Raw genomic sequence first — 14991 nt, 5'->3', positions numbered from 1 at the left:
AAAAAAATCCTTCAGTGGCATTCCTTTATAAAACTTCTCATATTATATTATAATTGGCGAAAGGCTGTTTTTACTGTTATTCATGTACTGTTTTAAATATATATATCATTTCAGAAGTGGCATTTAGGTGAGCAAATAGTTTAATAGGGCCAGACCAACATTTATTTATGCCCAGGTTAAAAAGAATTTTACCTGTAGTAAACTCGAAGTGTTTGGATTTCTTCTTCTAGTTTTTTGTAGTGTTGAACTGCAGTCTCTCTGGCTTGTTGCATAGCCAACAACTTTGCCTGCAAGTAATTAATATTTTAAGAACTTTAATATTAGTTTTGGTATGTTAGAATACAGTACTGCAGTATAAATAGGAGCCTTAAATTTGTGGTAGTTTTAAAATCTATCTGTATTTTCAGTAGTGTCTCATAATTTCTCACAAAATAATCAAATTATATGAGTAACAGACATATTGAAGACAAGAATATATTAAATTTACCAAGTTTGCTCATTACTCAACTTCAACCTTATTCATCTGTATCATCAGATATATGCCCTTCTGCAATGTTTAACTTTATACACAGAATTCAGAATGTGGAACATGGGTTCAGAGCAATATCTTGAGATAAGCACAATCGGTGTTTCACATACAAACTTAATGTGGCTCCACTGCCTGACCACACTAGATTTTCTTTTAACTTTATTAATAGTAAAACCCAGAAAATTCTAAATATGTTGTTAAGCCATCTTTGATATTTAATGTGAAAAAAATATACAAGACTATAACCTGATTCTTACAGATATGACTTAACCTTTTCAATTCCTTTTCTGCCAGACAAAAATCTCTAAAGGGAGTATGGCAACAATCTTGAATGTTAGAGGTATTTTATTCAAAGGATGCTATTGTTCCTCTCTGCCTGTAGTATTCAAACTTTAAAAGGGACTGTAGTCAGTTTTTCGACAGAGTTCAAACTTGTAGTTTTAAAAGAACTGCCAACTTCTAACCATCTTTCCCATTGGGTTTCAGGCGTAGCCAAAAAGTTTTCAATGAAACTTTTAAAATATGGTACCGGTAAAGTCAGATTTCAGTTTTGTTTATTCAAAATTTGATTTGCATGAAAAGACTGTCTTTCACTTTAAGTGGTGTTTGATATGTAACACAGAGCAAATTGTTATCAAACACCTCACAAACTACACTAATGGCAATAATTAAAAAGTGACTGAGTTTGGAGGCAGAAGTTCACTAATTTTGCTGAACTCAGATGATTTCACTGGGATTATTTTCTTGCATAAGAATAAAGTCATAAGACAAACTGTGAAATCCTGACCACAGGAAAATTAATTAGTGTAATGTAAGTGAGCACTGGACAATGCCACTTTTCTATTTGAATAATGTAGAATAATAAAAACAATGCAACAACTCAGGTCTTTGTATATAACTTTAGGAGCTAAGTTAAATAATTTGTTCTCTATCTGGGCTAGCAAACCTAACAAAGAGTTACTTGTTCATTAAATTTAAGATGTTTGAGTGCTTGCTTTAACATGTCACGTTCTAGAATTATAGATAAAACATTCTCAAAAATTATAAAAAAGCATTTAAAAATAGGTGGCTGGTTCTTTATGTCAAAAATTGACAGCTTTGCCAATTTTCAGTAAACTATAAAATGTGATTGAAATGGTTAATATGGAAGACACAGATACCCACTGTGACTAATGGTCAAAAGGAATCACACAAAAAAGAACATATCACATTCAACTTACAAAATGTCGAACATCCTGTTACATGTATTTAAGGAATATCAAATATTGGACAGGTAACAGAGAATTTGCTAAATAAATATATGAGAATGCTAAGTACCTTAGATGATTATTTTTGATGTTTTTTTAACCTGGTACTTCTGCAAAAACGAACAAACAAAAACAAAACAAACAAACAAACAAACAAAAACCCCCTCCCAAACCAAAAACAAAACGAACAATGTTCTGGTAGGAAAACGCCATAATGAAGATTTCTGCCTAAGAAATTTCTGCAATAAAAATGGGAACATGAGAATTTTACTTAAATTCCTGTGCTTCAGGTAATACTGACTTTCTCACTTCTCACATTTAATTGGCTATGAAGATCTGGTGTGGCTTCATAGCAACCCAAATGTCTAATCTTATGTCTAGGCCTTGCTGACTATGTTCAAAGCTATTATAAACTTCCTGGCTTTTCCTTTATCAGATATATGTTCATCTGGCCAGCATTTCTTTTTTGGGGAAATACCCTTACCCTCTGTCACAGTGATCCTGTTCAGTCCTGGTGGCTAGGATAAACTTCATTCCCTACCACTCAGGTAAATATAATCCAGGTTGTTCAAACACAGTACTCCATCCCACCAGCCCCAGAAGAAAACTGAATCCCGATGACATCATTTGTACTCCTGGATCCCCTATGCCAGACAGTTTCAGATCCATTCCATCTCTTGGACTTCCTGAGTACATAAATTTTTTTTTAAGCTTAGGCTAGTTTGAGTTGGATCTATGTTATATGTAAGAAAACTAATTTAAATGTGTTGTTTACTTCTATTGCATTTCCTACTTTCACTACTAATATCATATAATTCCACCACATTACAAGTCAATAATAAATTTCATATAAAAAACATTAAGGAAATTAGTGAACAGATATTTTTTCCTGTTCCTCGGGCATATTTCCCATATTTCTGGCAATTACATGAAAAAAAAACCTGCATGCATTCATTTATGTGTGTACTCATAAAAATATATGCATTGGGGCGCCTGGGTGTCTCAGTCGGTTAAGCGCTGCCTTCGGCTCAGGCCATGATCCCAGGGTCCTGGGATCAAGCCCCACATCGGGCTCCCTGCACAGTGGGAAGCCTGCTTCTCCCTCTCCCTCTGCCTTCTGCTCTGCCTATCTGTGCTCTCTCTCTCTGTCTCTGTGAAATAAATAAATAAAATCCCCCCCAAAAAAATATATATATGCATTAAAAAACTAACAAAATTTAAAAAGTATAAGAAAATACAGTGTAAAGTAAATCTTTCTTCCACCTCCAACCCTCAGTACAAATCCCTTCTCCTGAGATTAGCAGTCATCTGTCCAGAAATAGTCTATACGTGTATATATAAGCATATATGCAATGACATACACCTATTTACAATATTGATGACATTCTTTACACAGTGATAAATTTTGTCTTAAATTTAAAAAATATTTTGTTATCTTGCTTCCTATTTAAAAAAAAATCCTCTACCCCAACCCATATATCGCACTTACTAGTTATACTCCCTCCTTCCCTTCCACCCCCAAAGTGAACACTTCCATGAATTTGGGCTTATCATTTTCAAGGACATTTTATACTTTTATTATATAGTTATATACTTACAGATAATGTATATCTTTTTGCAGATTTTAAACTTTATATAAATGATACTTCACATATTTCACAGGCAACTGCTTTTTTGACATTGTACTTTTGACTTTTATTCATGTTGATATATGTTTATCTGATAACACTTACCTTCACATGTTGTAAAGATGTGCAATATACTGTGATTACAGATATATTTGGACTTATTTGTACATATTTTTCATGTTTCATATATCCTGTTTTCTTTGCTTCTCTTTTTTGTCTCTCCTTCTTTTGGATTAAATTTTCTATAATACCCCTTTTACTGTAATGCTTAGAATCTATGTATTTATACTTTACCTTGAAATTTTTGATAAAGATACTTATATTTTTGAGCAAGGCCTTCAGTGAGTCAGGATTTCTATATACAATCAGAGTTTTAATAAATGTTTTACACAACTATAACACTTTTTCTACTTATAGGTATATTTTTAGATAAAATCTTTATTGAAATAAAACATGCATCATGTATCACATAAGTATACATGGATGTATTTTTTAAAGTCAAGTTTATTGAGTTATAACTTACACAAAGTAAAAATTTACCCATCTATGATGTACAGTTGTATAAATTTTGACAAATTTATAGTCATGTAACAGCTATCACAATCAAGATACAGAATATTTCCATTCATCCACAGTGTTCCCTTGTGCACCAATATAGTCAATGTCTTCCCTTTACACCCAATCCCTGGCAACCACTTGTGATTTTTATTCCTATAGTTTGCCTTTTCTAGAATGACACACAAATGGAATCATGTAGTAGGCAGCCTTTTGAATTTGGCTTCTTTCACTTAATGCTTTTGGGATTCATTCATACTATTACATTTATCAATGGTTCATCCCTTTATGTCACTGAGTCGTATTCCATCGTAGGGATGTACCAAAATCTATATATCCATTCATCAGTTGATGGACATTTGGGTTGTTTCCAGTTTGGGGCAATTATTAATAAAGCTCCTATAAACATCAGCATATAGGTAATTTTGTGGAACAACGCCTTCATTTCTTTTAGGTAAATACCAAGGAATGGAATGGGTCCTATGCTAAGTGTGTATAATGTGTTTATATATTTTATATAAAGTGATGTACTTTATACAGCTATATACACTATAAAGAAACTGCCAAACTTGCTGCTTAAATTGATGTAACTTGAAAGCATCTGTGCTTAACTATAATGCCATTTGTTGAATGCCTACTATGGGTTGGGCATTGTATCAAGTGCTTGAAATCCTATAGCCTATCCCCACAATCAATCTATGAGAGAACTCCAACTATCCTTATTTTACAGGTGATAAAATTGAAGTTCATGAAAATTAAGCAACTTGCAAGACTATATAACATTCTCGGATATACATATGTAAATATATGTAAACACTTAACATATATATGTTTACACACACACACATACACATATACGCTAGGTCAACCTATATTCTTAAGAACATATGACAGATGACAAAAGGTAATTACTTAGGAATTTGAAAAATAACCCACCAATGTGTGGGTTCACAAGCACTTGATTAATTTTCATATGTCTTAGCCACACTTGCAGGGAAAAGGACAAGCAGAGATGTACCAGATACTCTTGAGCATGCTGCCTTTTTATATATCACTCAAGCCTTTCCACATATAATTGCTCTTTTTGTTCTTTATTCTAATTCCACCAAAACTTCACCTAAGTTTTCGGCATGAAGGAGTCTTGTCTGGGAGTCATGTGTGTATTTAGTCTTAGTAATGGTAATAACTGGGAGTCACACTGTATTTAGTCATTAGCTGGATCTTCTACTTCTCAAACTGTGCTGCTGGTTCATCTCTCCCTAATACTAGTAAGAATATAAACATTCTGCTGCTTACTTCACCAAAATTTACCTATTAAAAACATTTGTCTTCTTGACTAAAACATGGTCTCCTAAATCCACTAATTTTACTATTATAACAAAAAATATTTCTAAGCATATATAATCATAATTATATTTTAAAACTCTCTAAACAAATTTAAAACTCTCTAAACAAAACTCCCTAACAAATTTTATGAACTTATCACCAAATTTCATTGAATCTAAGATACTGATTTTAAAACACTATAATTTTATGCAGAAAAATCATGCCAATAATACTTCTAAGACACCATCTATTTTAACAATCATACAGCAATGTTAAAATGTGAAATGAGTATTTTAAGTGTTTTATTTTCTTTATTTTTTTAAAGTAGGCTCCATGCCCAGGGTGGGGCTTGAACTCATGACCTTGAGATCAAGACCCTGAGATCAAGAGCTGGATGCTCTACTGACTGAGCCAGTCAGGTGCCCCAAAATGTGAAATGATTTTTAACCTAGTATATTTCCCTGCTCCAAAAAATAATTTCTCTTCTGAGCAATACCAAAATATCTTTTTCTGGCCTGTGGCATGTGTTTTAGATTTTTTCTCATCTCCTTACTCCACTCACACACAAAAACCATACCTTGTCTTTTTCTTGTGAGTAGTATTCTCTATTAAAAAAGACAACTGCAACATTCTTGATCCTTTTTTTTTGTTTTCTATATAAGGAAAAATTTGAAGTTTTAATTGCAATCTTCAATGATATACTCCATAATTTTATATGTCCTCCAGCTACCTTTCATACTTATTCCCAACATGTAAAAGGTATTGCTTAGAACACCTGGGAGGAGCAGCTGAACTAATTCCAGGTGAGGCAATGGATAACAGTTATTGATAATAAGTAGAAGTTTACAGAACAATCAGTGTGCGTTTTATATCTTTAGTATCTTTTCCCTATACCTTCTTTCCCTTGTACCATTATCTTTTTTTGTTCATTTCCAGTTTTATTGAGATGTATTTGACAGATAACATCATATTAGTTTTAGGTGTACAACATAATGATTTTATGTATGTATATATTGTGAAATGATTACCACAATAAATTTAGTTACTATCCACCAGCTCACATAGTTACACATTTTTTTCCTTGTGATGAGAACTTTTAAGATATACTCTCTTAGCAGCTTTTAAATATATGATACAGTACTGTTAACTTTAGTTACTATGCCGTACATTATATCCCCAGAACTTATTTACCTTAAGTGACTAAAAAAAAAGTTGGTTAACTAATGTTAGGTTAGTCTTATCATTGAAAGTCTCATTTTTAAACTATATTTTGAGCAATGCCATCTAAATAGGACAACCATTTGTATTGCTACCAAATTAGAAATGAACTACATTGTTTCCTTAGACTCTTATCTAGTACTTTAGAATGACAGACAGAGAAAACACTGCACTATCTACATCACTGAACACTATCTGTTATGGATATTGTGGAGAAACCATTTTTATCTTACTTCAAAATCTTGTTATGTTTTGTTTGAATGTGTTTTTAATAGTAATAGTCTGATATAATTAAGCCTTCCTTTGGTAACTCCAAGACCATTAATGGTAATCTGTTTTATCAGAGAACAGAAGCATTTGATCTTATGTGTGATATCTGCTAAATAAAGAAGCACACAGTACAAATTAAATCACAGAATCAAATAATTTTAGACCTGAAAAGGATCTTAGAGGTAATATAGTCCCCAACTTCATAGGTGAGGAAACTGTTGTTAATATATGTTTAAGGAAACATTTGGAAGTTGTCCAGGGTTTCATAATTGGTTAGAAGGAAAGCTGGAACTAGAATACAAATATCCAAAACCACTTATTCTACCATACAAGACCACATTTCAATATGGCATAATTTAATATGTATGTTAACTGTTTTAATAGAATTGTTTTATAGAGTAATTATAAACGTATAGACTGTGTTACACTATTGAACACATTTGTAAGGAATCTAATTAGTTATGTTCAAACAATAAGTCAAATTAGAAAACTGCTTAATAATATGACTATAGCCATCCGAGTATTTGACTTTTTTCACTTCAGAAGCAGGTTATGAACCTAGGAGAGACACATAACTAAATATCACGCAAAAGGATATCTAAAAAATTAAAAGTTACTATCAAAAGGATAAAAATGACTGTATTTAAATTACACCCCCCCTTCACAGGAAAACTGGGATTGCTCACCACAGTATATTACCACAGTGTATTGCCCTTTAAAGACTATTCCTAAGAGGTAATATTTTGTCCTCACGAGATATCTTTCAGACCAAGGATGATCAGGTTCCAGACTCCAAAGCAGTCTTATATGCACTGTCTAGTGATCTATGGTCTGACATAAGAAAGGGAAGAAAACAGTTTGTAATGGAAGCAGAAATCAAAATATTCATAGGCAGACAATGATCCCTGAGCAGTGAACTGAGTCCACAAAACAGAGAAGGGAGGTAGAGAGAAGTATTCCAGAAAGAGAGTGCAGCACAGTGATTAAGAGCAAAGTTAGGTTTGGCTACCAGTAAGTAGTTCTATGACTCTGAATTAGGGCCTCTGAACCTCAATTTTTTCATTAGTAAAATGGGGGTGATAATACCTATTTCACATGACTATTATGCAGTGATAAAATGAGATAACTTACTATTTGATATAGCCATATCAAAGTGAACAAATACATAAGCTGTACAATAGACTCTATTGAATTTTGGATGTAAAATTATTGTGGAAATAATTGATGCCAACAAGAAATAGCACTGTACCAAGTAACAGGTCAATAAAGTGAGAAAGGAGTGGGCTTAAAGTACCAGTTTGAGTCATGTGGTAGTGTAGAGTATGATCATTTTAGTCCAGGTAATAAATATTTTAGACTTGTGGGCCATATAGTCTCTCTTGCAACTACTCAGTTGTTGTTGCAGTGTGACAAGAACCATACATACTATATAAATGAATGGGCAAGGATTGTTCCAATAAAACTTTATTTACAGAGTCAGTTGGTTCAGAGGCCACAGTTTGCAAATTATAGATCTTGAGTGTCAGAGACTACCGGTTTACACAGAGCCCAGAATACGTGTTGGTCTATATAAGCTTTTTGTTAATGTTGTCAGAACGTCAGATAATGTTGTCAGAAAAACTGAAAAATGGAAATGCCAACATTTCAATACATTTGATCTGTATAAAGTGAATAGTTTCTAAAGGCAATGAAACAAAATATCTAAAATCCACAGTTTTAGAACAGGTTCTTCAGGGCATATAATGATAGAAAGGAAAAAAGGAATTAATAGTGGTTCATGGCAACTGTGTACTCCCATGGTAACATTGCAGTGTGACTGCAGTGTGACAGGAAACCACCTTGTCAAGGAGGCATGATTTTACTTACTACATATGAAGCAAAGCAAACAAATAAAAAAAACCTTGTAGCTTTAAATTATATTTTGCCTAATGTTAACATAGTTTCAAGAGCAATCTTTTTATTAGCTTTGGCATGGCATATCTTTTTTATATCCTTTTAATTTCAATCTCTTTTATATGCTTAGGTTTAGAAGTGACCATTGTAAACAGCATGTATTATTTTTTTCCAGTCTAACAGTCTTCATCTTTTAACTTGAACATTTGATCCCTCCACATTTAATGTAATTACTGATAAATTTGGGCTTAAATATGTATTCCTATCATGCTCTTTTTATTCTGATACTTCTCTTTTTTCTTTTTATATCACCTTTCCTTACTATCTTTTGGATTCTTTTATTATTATCATCCCATATCCCTCTCTTTACTTTGAATGTCATACCCTCCTTTACATTCTTTTAATGGTTATCTTAGGAACTACAAGAAAAATATTTGACTTATCAAAAACCAAATATTAATACTCCTGGACAATAATAGGTCCTAAAACCCTTTAACTCTATTTACTCTCCTTCCAGTTTGTTACTGTTTATTCTTAATGTATTCTAATTTATTTAAATTTAAACCTCAAAGAATATCAGTACTATATATTTTTTTGAGTCAGTGTGCATTTGTCACCTTTGTGTTTTATTCCTTCCTGGTTGGAAGGTTCCTTATGGAACCACGTTCCTTCTGTGTAAACAACTCTTAAAAGTTTAATATAAAGCTGCAAATGACTTAATCAATTTTAGTTGTCTGAAAATGTGTTTATTTCATATTCATTCTTTGAGGATATTCATTTGGGGTATATGATATTAAATTAGCAGGTATTTTCTTTCAGCACATTGAAAGCATTATTCCAATGTCTCCTGACTTCAACTGCTCTGTTGAGAATCAAACTGTTGCTCATTTGAAAGTAATCTTTTTCCTTTAGCAGGCTACTTTCATAAATGTCTCTTTGATGTTAGTATTTTTCTATTTCATTATGATGTGATTAGGTGTGGATTTCCTTCTTATCTTGCTTTGGAAGAATATCTTTCATCAGCTTTAGAAAAAATCTCAGTCATTTTCTGTTCTAATAATGCTTTTCCAAGATTGTCTGTATTCTCTCCTTTTGGGAGCCCAATTAAATGTTTGTTGGACTACCTTACTCTGTATCTCTTAATATTGGTTTTATTGGGGCGCCTGGGTGGCTCAGTTGGTTGAGCGTCTGCCTTCAGCTCAGGTCATGATCCTGGGGTCCTGGGATCGAGCCCCGCATCGGGCTCCTGCTCAGCTGGGAGTCTGCTTCTCCCTCTGCCTCTGCACCCTCCCTCCACTCATGCTCACTCGCTCTCAAATAAATAAAATCTTTAAAAAATATATATTGGTTTTATTTACTGATGTTGTATATTATGGGTGATTTTTCAGATACACTCCAATTCATATGTCTTCCGGCTCCCTAATTCTTTCTTCAGCTGTATATAATTTAATATTTATCTAGAGTGTTTTACTTCAAAAATGTTTTTGTTTTGTTTTGTTTTGAACTTGTATGTGATTCTTTTCCAGATTTGCATGGTGTTTCCTAGAAAATGCTTTTGGTTTATTCATGGTTGTGATTCATACTGTATTTAAATATTCATTGAGGCATTTCAAACATAGCTATTCTATATTCTTTAGATGAATTTGTTTGTTGTGTTTGTGTGTTCTTTTTTGGAAGTTGTATCTGTTGTGACTGTCATTAATGATGGTTTTCTTCCTCATGTGTTTAATTGATTTTTGGTTGTGAATTCATGTTTTCCTGATAATAATTTATTGGATCCTACTGGACTAAATGAGGGATGCCTTCCTTTGAGGACTTCTGCCTATTTCATCAGGGAGCCAGGAGAGATAACTCTAGATGAAGTTCAAGAAGCCGGGATTAATGCTGGAGTTTCTGACTCAGCTTCCTAGCCTTGCTGCTGGTCTAGGAATTGGGACCCCAGCTGAAGATGAGAGTACTTCTATAGATGTTTGCCCTTAGTGCAGCTGTAGACCATCTGTTTGCTTACTGTTGGAGAGGTGTTTGTCTCTGGTTCTACTCCCAATTTTTTTGTGAAGTAAAATTTTTGAAACATTTCCTTTATTTTCTGTGAGTCTAGCAATGTATGAAAATTAGAGTTTTTCCAGGACCTCCTAGATTAACAGCAAAAGTATCCCCAAACTTTTTGGACACAGTGAAGTAAGAACTTTATATTGAAATTTAACACATATTATACCATCAAAAATAGACCAACCTGTTTTTATAATTTAACATTTAGAATTCTCAAAGTATATTAACTGGATTTATTTATTTTCATAATATTCCTGACCTGCTTTTAAATAGAAACGATTTATGTTTCAGATTGCATTTGCAAGCCCTTCTCTGAAAATAACCTACTGTAGGGCTGTCTAGTCTAAAACACAAATATATGAAAAGTGAGGTAAAATTTTGGATATAGTCATCCTAACAATATTTTTTTCTTTTAACATTGTTTTATGAAAATACTGGAGATGTAAAGTTTGTCTATATAAGAATTTTGATCACGTGGCTAGGAGAAGTTAAGATGGCGGAGGAGCAGGGGAAAGAACTGCTGCAATTCTACAAATAGAAAAGCTACCACTTTTTGCAAGATAGGAGGTGTGGAGATGTGAATCTGGGGCAATATATTGGAAGATAAACCTTAGTGGGGAGGGAGCTCTTAAGCAGGCTACTGGAAAGTATTATAAAGCAGTGGAGCACAAAATTGGAACTTTTAGAAGTCTGCTACAGTTGGGGACGTCCCTGGCTTAAAGGTGCTCAGGTGGCAAACTGGGGCAGAATTCTAGATGGGACAGCATGGTCTCAGGACCCCTAGGGTCACAAAAAGAATGGGGATGCCTGAGTGCAACAGAGTTCCCAAGTATCAGAGCAGAGAAGCAGGCTGAAAGCAGTGAGTCTAGGTGCCTAGACCCTGGCTTTCTGCTCAGTGTTACCATAAACTGTGAACCACTACATGGTCCGGTGAAAGGAAGGGGTCCAGCAAAAGGAAGAAGTGGGGCAAGAACCCCTCCCTCCCCAGGAGGAACAGCATGGGTCCATGCCACAGGGGTCTGTAAAGTTTGGAGACTGGAAACTGGTTCACATGCCTGAGATAAAAACACTTGGTCACAGGCTGGGTGAAAAGAGAGTTAGGATGGAAACCAGGGAGACAAGAGTGATTGACTGCTTTTCTGTGAGGGCTCACTGAAGAGAGGGGTGGGGGGGTGGTGAGTAGGGTGTGTTTGTGTGTGTGTGTGTGTGTGTGTGTGTGTGTGAACTTTCAGCTCTGGGGCTAGAGATCGGGGCACTACCATTTTCATCCCTCCCCCCCACCCCATTGGTGCTGAAAGCTCTCAGGGAGCAAAACAGTGCAATCTGGAGCTGCTTACACAGAGCTTGGCCCCCTGGCAAGGGGGGGATGCAATTCCATCAGGGCAAGGAAACCTGAGAATCAGTGCAACAGGCCCCTCCCCCAGAAGACCAGCAGGAACAACCAGCTAACACCAGGTTTACGGTTCATAGAGAACTGCAAAACTTCAGCTCTTGGGGAAAACAATATATAGCATTTGTGGGTTTTTGTGTGGTTTTTTTTTACTCTTTAGTCTTTCAGTTTTATTTTTTTTCAGCTATTTTCTTATTTTATATTGCAATTCCTTTTTAAATTCTTTTTTAATTTTAATTTATATATATATGCCATATATATATATATAATTTTTTGGTTTCCTTTCATTGTATTTTATTTTATTTTTGTATATGTATAAGTTTTTCATTCTTTCCTATTTTGGGATCTAGTTTCTTTTAACAAACAGACCAAAATACGCCCAGTATCTTGTTTATTGTTTTGTTCTGTGTTACTTCTTGTTTGATTTTTTTATTTTGTTTTGTTTGTTTTCTTCTGGTTTGTTTTATTTGTGGTTTCCTCATGCTGTTGCTATTTTTGTCTTTTCTCTCACTTTCATCTGTTCTTTTCTGGACATAATGATGAGATGGAGAAACTCACCCCAAAAGAGAACAGGAAGAAGTACTCACTGCCAGGGATTTAGTCAATATGGATATAAGTAAGATGTCAGAACTAGAATTCAAAACAACGACTGTAAAGATACTAGCTGGGCTTGAAAAAAGCATATAAGACAGTAGAGAATCCCTTACTGTAGAAGTAGAAGAACTAAAATCTAATCAGGCCAAAAAATTAAAAATGCTATTACTGAGATGCAGTAAAAAATGGAGGGTCTAACTGCTAGGATAAAAGGGCAGAAGCAAAAGTCAGTGATATAGAAGACAAAATGATGGAGAATAAGGAAGCTGAGAAAAAGAGAGAAAAACAACTACTGGATCATGAGGGGAGAATCTGAGAATCAGCAATACCATAAAGTGAAATAATATTCAAATAATAGGGGTCCCAGAAGAGGAGGAGAGAGAGAGGGAGGGAGGCAGAAGGTTTATTTGAACAAATTATTCTGAGAACTTCCCTAATCTGGGGAAGGGAACAGACATTCAAGTCCAGGAGGCACAGAGAACCCCCCTCAAAATCAATAAAAATAGGTCAACACCTCGACATAAGGCTTGTAAATTTCAGAGATAAAGAGAAAATCCTGAAAGCAGTTCAGGACAAGAGGTCCTTAACCTACAAAGGTAGAAACATAAGGCTGACAGCAGACCTGTCCACAGAGACCTGGCAGGTCAGAAAGGACTGGCATGATATATTCAATGTGCTAAATGGGAAAAATATGCAGCCAAGAATACTTTATCCAGAAGGCTTGGTTCAGGTCATGATCCCACGGTCCTGGGATTGAGCCCCACATCGGGCTCCCTGCTCGGGGCGGGGGGTGGGGGGGTGGGGAGCTTGGGTTCTCCCTCTCCCTCTGTGCTTTCTCTCTTTCAAATAAATAAATAATAAAAATCTTTAAATAAATAAAATATAAATAAATAATAAAAATAAATAAATATATAAATAAAAGTTAGTGTTAGAAGCAGAATTTGAACTCAGAACTCCTGACTACCAGTTTACTAAATAATCCTGAGTCTGTGCATTAACTACTTTGCCAACCTCTTCAACATTAAACTTGCCATTATATCCTATTGTGACGACTCTAGAGATGACACCGTTTACTCCCAATTCCTAGCTCTTTTTCCATTTACTGTCATTTACTGGGAAAACTTCTTTGTATTTTTATTCTTAGTGTATGATAGCATTTACTTTTTAAGACATAAATAATTTAACATATTTGTATGGGACTATTTCTTTGTCTATTAACTCAGACTGTGGCGGCTTTATCTTTTCCGTTGAATGAACTCTATGTCAGAAGATATCACCTGGACCTAAGATTTGTTGCTAGTTAGATTGAGTTAGATGTCTGGTCTCCGAGACTTCTTGACTATACCTCCCAAAGTCATTTATACTAATATATGTGAAACCACTGACCACCTCACTGGCTTCACTAATATTCTATGCATCATTCAATAAAATTTGCCTCTTTTAACATCTAGAGAGCAGGTTCATCATGTAGTATTTATAGTCTTCAGAGAATACCTATGGATTTATTGAATTTCTGTCTACCACGCCGCTCATTCCTGAGATCATTTCCTCAGGAAAAAATAATTACACGTAGGAAAAGACTTAAAGCATCAGCTGGAATGTGAGTTTCCCCAAAAAGTTCATTCTCCTTTCTCATGGCATGATACATTCCTTTCACTAAGCTTGCTTTCTCTTGTACTACCTAAGAACATGAGCACACAGAGAAAATTAAATTCTTATTTAAACTGAAGAAGCAAACATTTCCCAAAATGACAATATTCCCCTCTGTTACACTTGAGTCATAAACATTTCTCTACATGCCAGTTGCCCTCCTATTTAGTTAAAATTTTAGCCAGCAGTATTTTGTTTATTTGTTCAGGATCATGTATTTTTTTTTTTTTTTTTACTATATCTATAATATACTTCATCACCTGAACACCTGCTGAACTAAACTTGTCTTGCCAGCAAAAAATTTTGAAATTATGCAATCTGCAATTCAGTCCATGGCAAGCACTTGGGTAGAATTTCTTCTATACCTTTCTTCTACTTCTATACCAACATACCTAACAACAATTAAAGAACTGCCTGCACAGAAATATTGCCAACTGAGAAGTAAGTGAAGCGGGATTAATCAAGTGAACTTGACTAACATTTTAGCTAAGAACTTTTCAGATATTCATATTAAATAAGTTCCATAATCATTATCTATCAAATTAATTTTGACATTAATTTAAAATTTTATGAATATATTAAAAGGAAAATCAGTACAATTATGTGGTCTTCAATTAATAAAAATAAATTTTTCATTCATCA

At 34.3% G+C, this 14991-nt stretch overlaps 1 protein-coding gene across 14 annotated transcripts in view; it reads right to left on the bottom strand.

Moving 5' to 3' along the window:
• Positions 1–14991, bottom strand: part of MIPOL1 (mirror-image polydactyly 1) — a 306247-nt gene that overhangs the window by 95627 nt on the left and 195629 nt on the right. For all 14 annotated transcript variants that reach the window (XM_078053584.1, XM_078053586.1, XM_078053590.1 and 11 more), the window contains one exon: positions 193–287. In XM_078053584.1, the coding sequence (XP_077909710.1) occupies positions 193–287 (95 nt within the window). The remainder of the gene's footprint in view (positions 1–192; positions 288–14991) is intronic.

This window comes from Halichoerus grypus, chromosome 8, assembly GCF_964656455.1.
Source record: "Halichoerus grypus chromosome 8, mHalGry1.hap1.1, whole genome shotgun sequence".
Lineage (NCBI taxonomy): Eukaryota > Metazoa > Chordata > Mammalia > Carnivora > Phocidae > Halichoerus > Halichoerus grypus.
Note: the sequence above shows the minus strand (reverse complement) of the source record. Positions and strands in the feature narration are given on the sequence as shown.